The sequence below is a fragment of the Myxine glutinosa genome, chromosome 10, assembly GCF_964187855.1.
Source record: "Myxine glutinosa chromosome 10, kmMyxGlut1.1, whole genome shotgun sequence".
NCBI lineage: Eukaryota > Metazoa > Chordata > Myxini > Myxiniformes > Myxinidae > Myxine > Myxine glutinosa.
This window is the reverse complement of record NC_136270.1, coordinates 106,022,607-106,035,062: the sequence shown is the minus strand read 5'-3', so window position 1 is coordinate 106,035,062 and position 12,456 is coordinate 106,022,607. Positions and strand designations below refer to the sequence as shown.

General features: G+C 45.3%; 1 protein-coding gene across 2 annotated transcripts in view; it reads right to left on the bottom strand.

The window, feature by feature from the left end:
* Positions 1-12,456, bottom strand: part of INTU (inturned planar cell polarity protein) — a 39,467-nt gene that overhangs the window by 4,201 nt on the left and 22,810 nt on the right. The window contains exons 11-16 of one of the 2 annotated variants that reach the window (XM_068126325.2): positions 12,331-12,393; positions 11,817-12,023; positions 10,731-10,953; positions 10,321-10,543; positions 8,271-8,457; positions 5,647-5,765 (exon numbers count right to left, since the gene is read on the bottom strand). In XM_068126325.2, the coding sequence (XP_067982426.2) occupies positions 5,647-5,765; positions 8,271-8,457; positions 10,321-10,543; positions 10,731-10,953; positions 11,817-12,023; positions 12,331-12,393 (1,022 nt within the window). Of the gene's footprint in view, positions 1-5,646; positions 5,766-8,270; positions 8,458-10,320; positions 10,544-10,721; positions 10,954-11,816; positions 12,024-12,330; positions 12,394-12,456 lie in introns of both variants that reach the window. The other variant, XM_068126324.2, reaches the window with a different exon arrangement.

The window sequence follows — 12,456 nt, the reverse complement described above, 5'->3', positions numbered from 1 at the left end:
TCCTTGATTGATGCTCAGCATTCAAAGGATGGAACACAGATAAACTCCATCGGTTGGCATGCATATGGAAGAGGAAATTTCTGCTTAATTACCCACTAAGTGCAGAAAGAAAAGCAATTTCAATGGCATCGAGTATCCAGCCAGCACCCAGAGTACCCAGCAAATTATGTCACTTTCGCTAAGCTTAGCAGCTGTGTTGTGTGAACTCAAGTCTGGTGTTCTCTCATGTATTTGTCTGCATGTGCATGTGATTTATGTTGCACCTCCTCCTGGTGTTGACTTAGCGGTTAGGGTGCCGGCTTGGGATCCCAGGATCCTGGGTTCGAATTCCGATCAATCGCTGAATTAACGCCAGGGGGGTTGACTCAGCCTGTCATCCTTCCGAGGTCGGCAATTTGAGTACCAGCTTGCTGGGATGAATGATCCCGGTGTGTACCCCGGTTTAGAATAGGTACACCGTATCCCTGCGCATCGTAAGAGCGTGACCAAGGGTTGGCGTCAGGAAGGGCATCCGGCCATAAAAACATTGCCTCAAACAGGGAACCATGATTGTCATGGGGCCCGCAAGGCTAACCCCCGCTCCAGCTGGGAAATGGCCTTAAAACGATCATTCATTCATTCATTTCATTCTCCTCGCCAAGGGGGGGACCTCGAGCTTTAATGTTATGGTTCCATCGGTAACATTTATTATTCTACGACAGCTGGAACGTTTAGGACACAGTAGGAGCACCCAGAAGGAAATGTAGTAATACTTCTTGAATAACGTTTTGGCATACCATATCTACATTCTGTTGCATTTAAAAAAACGTTTTTTTTTCATTAAAAGTTACGATACTTTTAAAAATTGTATTTACATTTTTACTCACCAACTACATTTAATGTCTGCCGCACTTGAATGATGACAAGTCGACAGCAAACTCAATGGCTGTGGATGTATGTTTTGTTTGTATGTTCTTTGTTTGTCTGCGAGTGTGATAACTCGAACACTTTCTGTTGTCTTCGTCAAACTTTACCAGAGGATTCCGAATGACAAAAGTGAGGCTGTCAATGTCTTTTCACTATACAAGTCAAAGGTCAAGGTCAAAGGTCAAGGTTCTCTTGTATGTTTGTCCGGGTGATATCTCAGCCATCCTTTGAGCTAGGAAGCTGAAGTTTGGGCACAATAGTGAGTATGTGCTTTGGCAAAAACTATATATATTTTTTGATTAATCAATTAATTGATTAATTACTTAATTATTATCGATTTATTAAGTACTTACTTATTTCCTTTCTCATCAGGCAATATCTCAGGCACCTTTTAAGCTAGGAAGCTGATATTTGGACACAACAGTGACCAAGTTATGTGGCTGTAAAGGGTATTTTTCATTTATTGATTAATCAATTAATCGATTCATTATTTAATGTTTCCATTAATTACCCCGTTCGTAAGGAAAATTAATTTTGAAAAAAATTCGATTCGGATGAAACAGTGGTGGTATAGGTTGCGATTGGCCAATTGATAATAATCAAATTAATTATTTTATGATTATTATTGATCAATTTTAATTATGCATTTAATCAATTCTTTCCTCCTTCATGATGTCTCTGATGCCTTGGTATCTCTCCCAGGTTACTCCCTCCTCCGGTATGATAGACCTGAGCCTCGTCCTGGAGGTGGGGTTGCTATCTTTATAAAAAACTCTCTTCCTCACTCGCCCTCCACTGCCCTCTCTCCACCTCACCCCCAGGAATACCTTTGGCTACGGCTTCCCCTTCGCTCCCACCTTTTGTTCATATGTGTGTTGTACCGTCCACCAAACAGCGATGACTCCATCTACATCTCACTGTCTGATAATATGGACCAACTTCTATCTACCCATCCCAACTCTCTCTTCCTCATATGTGGTGATTTCAATTGTCACCATGCCAGTTGGCTGGGTGTGGGTACCTCTCTCACCAGCCATGGCTCCTCAGCAAAGGACTTCTGCGACTCACTGGGACTGACACAATCTGTCAATTTCCCGACCCGGATCTCAGTCAACGGAGCATCTTCTCTTCTGGATTTGGTTATGACAAACTTCCCTGAAAATGTCTGCTGCTCTTCTTCTGCTCCAATCGGCTCATCTGATCATGTGCTTGTCAAAGTGGGCATCTCTCTGACCATTCTCAGAGAGCCTCCTCAGCGTCGACGAGTCTGGCATTTCACTCAGGCCAACTGGCACGGTCTTCAAGCAGCCATCAATCATCTGGACTGGTCTCCCATCTCTACCGCCTCTGACATCAACTCATCCTGGGAATTCTTTCAAAGTAAATTGCTCCCTCTCATGCACAGATTTATACCATCTCGTCTTCAGTTGTCATACCCTTCCTCCCGTCCATGGTACACGGAATCTTGTGGTGAGGCTGTTGCCCTGAAACAACTTGCTTTCGTTTCCTGAAAAGCAAATCCAACGGAAGGAAATCTCATTTCCTTTCACAAAGCCCGAAACAAGTGTGTGTCCACCCTCAGGAGAGCCAGGAAACAATATCTCACCATTCTCAAGACCGAACTCTCTTATCTGTCTCCCTCTTCCAAATCCTGGTGGCGTCTGGTCAAATCTGTTTCTGGTGTTTGTTCCCCCTCCATCCCCTCCCTCACCTCAAACGGCTTAACGGCTGACTCCGCACGTGAAAAAGCTGAATGCCTCAACTCTGTGTTTGCCTCTAAATCTTGTGTCCCAAACCCATCCCTCTCTGTACCCACCGTACCCAGTCGTACCCAGCTGTTCCTGGACTCTGTGTCCTTTCCTCCTGACAAGGTGGAAAAGTTTCTGTCAACCCTCGACTCTGATTCTGCAACTGGTCCTGACGGCATCAGCCCACGGGTCCTAAAATCATGTTCTTCTGCTCTTTCACTCCCTCTTTCTGTTCTCTTCACCCTCTCTTTTGCTCAAGGTCATCTGCCATCTGCTTGGAAATCAGCCAACATCACCGCTTTGCACAAAAAAGGTGCAAAAACAGATCCCAGCAACTACAGACCAATCAGCCTTCTCCCAATTATCAGCAAAGTCATGGAATCCATCATTGCTTCAGATATTAAATCTTTCCTCTTCTCCAATGGCTTGATCTCTGATCATCAATTTGGTTTCAGACCTGGTCACTACTCTGGACATGCTGCTTCTGCTTTCTCAACAATGGATGGAGGTCCTCAATGCCAAACAGGAAATTAGAGCTGTCTCCCTTGACATTTCACGTGCCTTCGATACGGTCTGGCACCCTGCTCTGCTCACCAAACTCTCCTCCTTTGGTATCCATGGAAATCTCCACGCATGGCTGGCGGACTTTCTCTCTGGTCGTAGTCAACGTGTGGCCCTGAATGGGTTTCTCTCATCTCCTCTTCCTGTTCAGGCTGGAGTTCCCCAAGGTAGTGTTCTGGGCCCTGTGCTTTTTCTGGTCTTCATCAATGATCTCTCTGACTCTCTTGAAAATCCTCTCTATCTCTTTGCTGACGACTCTACTCTCTGTCGCTCCATTCCTCATCCCTCAGATCGGCAGTCTGCAGCCTCCTCACTCTCTGCAGACCTGGACAAAATCACAGACTGGTCAAACAAGTGGAACATGTCTTTCAATCCTGACAAATCTCACACTCTTACAATGTCTCTCCGAAAGGACCGACTGGACAACCCTGCCATCTACTTTCTCAACAATCCTCTCCAAGAAGTTCTGTCGCTCAAGCTTTTGGGTCTCACTATCTGCCATGATCTTTCTTGGGAAAACCACATTTCCAAGCTGGCCTCCAAAGCCAGTCGCCGACTGGGCATCCTCCGTCGTGCGAAGTCCTTCCTTGGCACACCTGAGCTCCTCACCACATACAAGGCTTTCATCCGCAGCTCAATGGAATACTGTTCCCCCCTCTGGGCTGGTGCTCCTGCCTCACAACTTGCTCGGCTTCACGCTGTTGAGGCCAAAGCTTTCAGAATCATTGGAATCTCCTGCGATGTAGTCAACACCGAGGGCCTTTCACTCACTCACCGCAGGCAGGTTTGGTGGTCTTTCTGTCTTCTACCGACTCCTCTCCGGCCTTGCTCCCCCAGCTCTCTCTGTGCTCTGTCCCCCCAATATTCCTTCAGGTCGCACAAGATCTGCCTGCAACCCTCTTATGGTTAAACTGCCAAAGTCTAGGCTCTCTGCTCACCTTCACTCTTTCATTCCCCTTTTCTCCCGCCTCTGGAACAAACTCCCCCACTCCCTTCAATCCCACTCCTCCCTCCAGGTCTTTAAAACAGCTGTTCACCACCATCTCTTATCTTCCCCCATCGAAAACCTTGATCTTTTCTACCCCCGGTAATTCACCCCAGAGTCCTTGCAGTGTTCATATGTTTTAATCCTCTCCCACCTCCCCCCAAGTCCTCCCGATGTCCCTGCTCTCAAATGTTGTGTTTGTGTCCTTCCCCCTCTTCCCCCTCTCTTTTGTGTCCTTCCCCCTCTCTCCCCATCTTGTCTGCCGCTCCCCTTGTTTTTTGTGTTTTGTGTGTCGGTTTGTCTTTTTGTGTGATTAATGTTAGCTCTTTCACGAGCCTCGATCTTGTATACAAAAAAAAAAAAAAAAAAATTCATCAATCAATTAATTGATCCCCTCGATTTTCGTCATACCTATCAGGCTACTGCCTGAAGTTCTTTCTTGTCTGTTTATCTGTCTGTTTGTGAACAAGATAGCTCAAAAAAAAAGTTGTGGACAGATTTGGACAAAATTTGGTGGAGAGGTTGGGAATGTGACAAGGACGAAATGATTAGATTTTGGTGAAGATCCGGAACCAGATATGGATCCAATATTTTTTTTGCGTGATTATTCACCATTGAGAGACAGGGTCAAAATGATGTATAGCACGATGTCTCAAAAGGTTGTGGACGCATTCGGACAAAACTTGGTGGATAGGTCAGGTGTGTGACAAGGACGAATTGCTTCCATTTTGGTGAAGATTTGAATCCTGATCTGGATCCGATCATTTTTTGAGTGATTTTTCACCATTCAGTGATAGGGCTTAAACCAATATATAGCACGATATCTCGAAAGGTTATGGACGGATTTGTACAAAACTTGGTGAATAAGTTGGTTAGGCGACACGAACAAGCAATTCGATTTTGGTTCAGGTACAAATCCAGAACCGGCCTATCAGTGAGATACAAAGCGTAAACCTTTGAGCCTGGCGCAGGTATGCTCTTTACAGAATGACGTTCTAGTTCATAATGTTGTTGTTGTTTCGCATGCAGCCTGTGGCTGCTGGTTGCATCATTCTCTGGAAGCACAGCTGTGCCGCTGACGTAGTACTCCTGTTACCAGTAAGTTGGTACTCATTTTGCCGACTTCGGAAGGATGACCAGGCTGAGTCAACCCACCTGGTGTTATTTCAACAGCACAATAGGGGCTCGAACTCAAGACCCAAATATCTTAAGCCAGCCACCTTAACTGTTAAGCCAAACACCAGGCTTGTAATTTATAGTAAAATACAAATTCTGTGGGAATTGACCCGTTCGTAAGGAAGTGTTCTTCACTAATATGTATTCATGCATCCTACTCTTTGCAAGTACTTATTGATGCATCCTAGTGAAGTTTATGTGAGGCAATGCCCTTTAGACTGGCTGGAGTTAACCAGCTCTGTAACTTGACGATTTGACACAAGTACTCACCCAACCACCCAGTATCTGCGAAGTAAAGGTTGTCTGTGCAAGTCCTGTCCTTTCTCTGGAGCAAGAGAAAATACAACACCATGCTCATGCACAGGGTCATCCGCTACAGGTGGAGAACACTTGGGTAAGGATGGGAGGGGAAAAATAACCATTTATTTTTCATCTACAAGAGTAAGGCTCATGGGAGAATAAAGTTAAATTGTCAGTGAGGTAGCAGGGCAACAAGTTAGCACAACTAGCAAGGGAATAACGAATGGGTAAGGAAGAGAAACAGAGAGAGAGAGAGAGAGAGAGAGAGAGAGAGAGAGAGAGAGACACACACAGAGAGAGAGAGAGAGAGAGAGAGAGAGAGAGAGAGAGAGAGATTGACTTTGGAAAACATTTAATGAACAAGTTTAAAATAACAATAAAATAGCAACAAGAGGAAGCATAAAAGTTTAAATTAGTTCACTGACAAAATGAGATAAAGTGAAATACAAAAATGTAAACTAGAGCGGCACTCAGTAGAGAGCATACCCTGCAGCTGAACAGTTCACCTTTTGTATTCCACTGATAGGCCAGATCTGGATTCTGACCTGAACCAAAATCAAATCGGCTTCTTGTTACCTACCCAACTCATCCACCAAGTTTTATCATAATCCATCCATAACGTTTCGAGATATCGTGCTATACGCACATCGTTTTTGGCCCCATTTCTCAATTGTGAAGAATCACTTCAAAAATTCTCGTGTTCGGATCTGGATCCTCACCAAAATCTAATGAACTTATCCTTGGCACACAACCAACCTATCCAGGAAATATTTATATATAATTGAGGCTCGTGGAAGAGCTAGTACGAGTACACTGAATGGATCAGGATGAAACAGCACAAAATAAACAGTTGAGAGAGTGCGCAAGACACAAACAGCAGAGTTCAAGGCCAAGAAAGAGGCAAAATTGGATAAGCAATAGGTGTGGGGGGAATGAAGGGAAGGATGCATAGGGTGGACAATATGGATATACAAGGAAACTCTCAGGAGTGAAACTGGAAATTTAGAAGGAGGAGGGCTTGGGGTTGGTTCAGGAAGGGGGCGGAGCTTAACGAGGGGAGAAAATATCATGGCTTTGGATTGGTTATGATCTGAGATGGTGGTGAACAGCTGTCTTAAAACTTGAAGGGGAAGGTGAGATCGAAGAGAGCGTGGGCCATGGAAGTTGGTTCCACAGGTGGGGAAAAAGAGGAACAAATGAATGGAGGCGAGCAGTGATCCTGGATTTCGGTGGTTTCACCAGAAGGAGGTTTATGGTGGACTGAGTATGCCCTGCAGAAACCTTGGGTGGGAAAGCACTGAAAGAGTAGAGGTTGCAAGACCAGGAAGGAGGCGGTAGCAGACAGGGAGACCACCAACCTGTCTGCGATGGCGAAGTGATGGGCCCATAAACTCAGCTTCATCGTGGGAAATTCTAATAATGATAAAGGCCTTGGTTTCCACGGCATCAAACTGAGCAAGATGTGAGGCAGGGCAGCCAGCTCACAGGGGAGAATACTGAAGGCCTTGTACATGGATAGGAGTCCAGGTGTGCCAAGGTGGGACTTTGCATGACAGAAGATGGCAGTCGGTGGCTCGCTTTGAATGCCATCTTTGAAATATGGTCTGCCCAAGAAAGATCATGGCTGACAGTGAAAGCTAGGAGTTTGAATGACGGAACTTCCTCAAGAGAATAGTTAAGAAGTTATATGAGAGGGGGGTGTTGCTCGACGAGAGACAGAGAGAGACAGAGAGACAGAGAGAAAGACAGAGAGAGACAGAGAGAGACAGAGAGAGACAGAGAGAGACAGAGAGTGTGTGTGTGTGGGATTTGTCAGGAATGAAAGACATATTCCAAGTGTTTGACCAGCTTGTAATATTATCAAAGTGTGAAGGAAGGGAAGAGGCTGCAGCCTGCCTGTCTGAAGGGTGAGGGATGTCACGACACAGGGTGGAGTCATCAACAAATATATGAATAGGATCTTCCGGGGAGGCAGAGAGATCACTTATGAAGATCAGGAATAGAACTGGGCCCAGAACACTGGCTTTGGGCACTTCAGCCTTGACAGGAAGAGAAGAAAGGATTCCATCGTGAGCCACACCTAGGCTATGAGGGTAGAAGAAGTCAGTAAGCCATGCGTGGAGTTAGCCTTTGATGCCATAGGCAGATAGTCTAGACTCTAGAGAGTAACACAGGACGCCAGACTGTGTCAAAAGCAAGAGATATGTCCAGAGAGACTGTCCTGATCTCATGTCTGAAATTTAATCCTCGTCCATCCATAACTTTTTGAGCTATTCAGCGCACAGACAACCAAACAGGGGTAAATACATGACCTTCATCCAGTTTCGGTGGTGGAGGTAACTAGAATAAGCTCCAGCAATAATATGAAAAGAGAGCTAAATATAAAGTCCTACTGAGAGCAAGAGTACAGAGAGAAAAGGCAGGAGATTGTGGAGGTGTTCTGAGGAGCCAAAGGCACTGAGAGAATGCAGCAAACGAAACATTGAGTGAGTGTGGCACAGATATCCATGAGAGGGTTCAGTGGAGGTGACAGCGGGATAAAATGAATGTGCAAGTAGACGAGAGGGACATGGATGGGTGGAAGACGGTCATACCTTGGGTGTTCGCCTACTTTCAAAAAGTGAGTGGATGTCATTACAACAGTGCAGAAATTTCATAAGCACTTTTGGATTCAGGCTATTTCCTGAATCTCCGAGAAGTCCTCCACGTGGGGTGATGTACACTGCTGACGAAATCTCCAAAGACAAAAAGTAAAGGCAGCTACTGTGGCCTGACATAGACCTGGCAGGGAAAACATGAGAAAGCAAAATTAAATAAGAACAATTGTAATCACAAGTTTAAACAGGATATCATACTAAAATAAATAGCCCTGAGTGGGCTGACGGTCATTTCTTGAGGTTGTAGTTCAGACCTCTGCTGATTTTTGGGACACCCTGGGAGCCTCCATGATCCCCTGGGAGACGCCCTGATACGAAATCGAAAAATCGAAGACTGATCGATCCTGCGGACCATCGAGTAGGAGGGCTGTATTGGGTTTCTGAGCAACTGGTTGGTGAATAAGGGATGAGTAGGGATCCGAAGTTTGGGAATTACCCCCCCCCCCCCCCCCCAGGAGCCCTCATGATCCAAAATCGAAAAATTGAAGCCTGAGCGATTGTGCGGACTACCGTTTTCTATTCATGTGTTAAAGTTCAGAACAATAAGCCAGGTGATAAGGGAGGAGTAGCAAAAAGTTAACGGACGACTGGACGGACAGACACTTATAAAACACGACCCATTTTAAAAGTTACTCTCTTCAATAATCGAGATGAGATGACCTGACAAGGCAATTCTCTGTATGTGTATGTATGGTTGATCATTATAGAATTGAAAATGACGACCAATCTCCACCAAATTTTGCATACGTGCTCAGGGTACCTAGGGTCAGGTGAAGAACACAAAATAATTCCACTAACTCATCCCGCCCTCCCCCTCCCACTGGGTATTACTAGTGAATACAAATACAACATTTGCAGCAATCTACCTCATTCATGCATCATATCTAGAAATATTAACAAATGTCTGGATCCATCATGGGTAATATTTACCTCCTACAGGTTGAATTGTTTTATGATGGCATGTATCTTTTGTGGTTTGATTTGGTGACTCCCACATAGCTCCGTATTTGGTGGACTATGGGGTGAATGATAGAAGACTGCTGATTTCAGAAAACACTTGTGACTGCAGGAGATATCTTCAAAGTATCATTTCTCCATAAAACTAACCAATGATTATCGGTAATCTATCTATAATTCCAGTAATCTCTGTGTGTGTGTGTGTGTGTGTGTATGCGACCGCTGTTTCTCGACAACTACCGGTCCGATATACTTGAAACTTGCCAGGTATATTGCTGGGGACCCGAGGATGTGCCTTTTCAAGGTTTCATATTAATCGGACAAGTAGTTACCGAGCTATGTCCAAAAAACGATTCAACCAATCAGAGAGCAGCGAGTTATCACGTGTGCCGAACGTGGCGAACAGACTCTGCCTCGGACGGCACATTTGAGAGCGTATTCATTTATTTCACGTTGGCAAACTATGTTGCCGCTATGTTGGCGTTAAACTATGTTTTAAAACTAATTAAAACTAATTTGCGATTCTTTCGCTTTCCTGCGCGTTTGTGCACGCTATGGCGATTTCTTTACCAAACTCCGCAAGCCGTTCGCTTTGGACCAAACCATTTCATGTAAATAGAGGGGGGGGGGGATTGTCCCCGTACTCGCAAGCCGTTCGCTTTGGACCAAACCATTTCATGTAAATAGAGGGGGGGGATATAATTTTAGATATAGATATAGTACGGGCATGCCCTAGTCTGAATAATGCTGTCAGACTATTTATACATGGAAGCAGCTGTGACTCCCCCCACCCTCAACCCCCCTTACCAAGACAGAATTGGTGCTCAAAACTAAAAAGCTAAAACCAACAACTCAAATATTTTCCTCCATCATGGGTTAGCTGTCCACGTATCCTATGTTTCCGGGACATCTCCCTGCCTCTGGATCTCCATGCCTAGCTCCAGCTGTCCAACCCTAAGGAGAAAGTGAAGGTATGGATGGGGGAATAATGCTGTGTCAGTTGTGGTGTGATAACTTTACAATCACCAACCTGGAGACATTTTCCTGGCTTTGTTTGGCTCCCGTGCCATCTTTCCACAGTCGATAGCCACCCCAGGTAGGGGAAATTGGGGGCTTCAGAGGGGTAAAACTGACACTGAGATTGCGTTGGGGGCTTGGACTCAGATGCCTGGATCTTGACGACTTCATGTTCTGTGCTAGGCCCAATGGAATCGTTGGGGGGAGGCTCTGTGTCCTTGCATGTCGTCTGAAGCCTGTGAACAAAAACATCACTTCAATTAAGGTCGACTCAAAACCCATGGATCAACCTCTCAAGTGATTGAATAAATGATGGTAAGAAGAAAAGCAACAAGAAATCCAAAATGGTAGGTCCACAACTACATCACACATCATGAAACAAATAGATTTTTTTTAAACACCTCATGACGCTACCTTTGTTACCAGGTTGTTCATCACTTTTGTTTATGTTAGAGAGGTCAGGCCTAGTGGATGAAGCCTTTTGTGGGTGTAGACAAGAGTCGAGCTGCACCGGTATACAATGCTTCTCCAGCTCAAGCAATACTTTGTAGGCTTGCTCCACATAGCCAGGATCGGGGCCTGGTTGGCCTTGCAGTGGCACTGTGCAGCCACCAGTCTCTAGCAGCACGGAAAGCAGAAAGTGACCCTACACAAAGGAAGAAACAGCAAAGAGCTTTTACAGAGGAAAGTTTTACTGTTCCCCCCCCTCTGGGCTGGTGCTCCTGCCTCACACCTAGCTCGGCTTCACGCTGTTGAAACCAAAGCTTTAGAATCATTGGAATCTCCTGCGATGAAGCTAACTCCGAGGGCCTCTCACTCACCGCAGGCAGGTTGGTGGTCTTTCTGTCTTCTACCGACTCCTCTCCGGCCTTGCTCCCCCAGCTCTCTCTGTGCTCTGTCCCCCAAATATTCCTACAGGTCGCACAAGATCTACGAGCAACCCTCTTATGGTTAAACTGCTAAAATCAAGGCTCTCTGCTCACCTTCACTCCTTCGTTCCTCTTTTCTCCCGCCTCTGGAACAAATCCCTCACTCTCTTCAATCCCACTCCTCCCTCCAGGTCTTTCAAATAGCTGTTCTCCACCACCTATCTTCCCCCATCCAAAACCTTGATCTTTTCTACCCCCGCTAATTCACCCCAGATCCACCTTTTTGAAATTCCAACTTCTTTCCTGGAAGTCCTTGCAGTGTGCATGTTTTATACCTCTCCCACCTCCCCCCAAGCCCTCTCCCTCTCACAGATCTCTCGATGTCCCTGCTCTCAAATGTTGTGTTTGTGTCCTTCCCCCTCTCTCCCCATCTTGTCTACCCCTCCCCTTATTTTGTGTTTTTTGTGTCGGTTTGACTTTTGGTGTGATTAATGTTCGCTCTTTCACGAGCCTCGATCTTGTATACAAAAAAAGAAAAGAAAAAAGTTGGGACTAAAACTTGTCCATTTACATCATGCTGGAATACTTCTGGGAACAAACTTCCATGGGGTGCAAATAGTTATGCCATGAATACCCTTACCAAGCCAAGCACTAGCAAGAAATAGCGCGCCCCCTCCGGTTCTGTGTAGCCAGTGTGCATGGCTGGGACTGCAGTCAGGAACACTTCACGCCAGGCAATGAGACGGGAAAGCCTTGGCATGCCTACACCCAGCAAGTTGCGGTGGCGGCAGAATAGAAGTATGTTCCTGAGCCTTTCCTGTGGCAAATGGTTGCTCAGGAGATAGCCCTGCCAATGCAAAATGAAGGCTGATCTCGAGGTACTTTACCACAACAATCACATATACTGAACCACAACATGGTAGAAATTATTTTATTATTTATTATTTATTATTATTTATTATTTATTTATAACATGGTAGAAATTAATATTCGCTGAAAAGAGTTAATGATAGTAAAAGCTTTAACTCAGTGGTGTAAAGAATCCAAACAAGCGATAGAGAAATACAAATATTGAAGCGAGTTTCTCACCAAAGCAGATTATTGCAAAATATGGGAACAATTGCACGAGCCATCCCGAAAGGTGGAAATCTTACCTTGTAGAACACCACAGAACCAAGGATCGAGTAGAAGCGGCGGAGACCATAGTACTCTTCAGACTAGGGGATGAGCAGAATGTCAGCACAATGGGATACTTCTGTTATTTAGCTCCAAACTTTCAA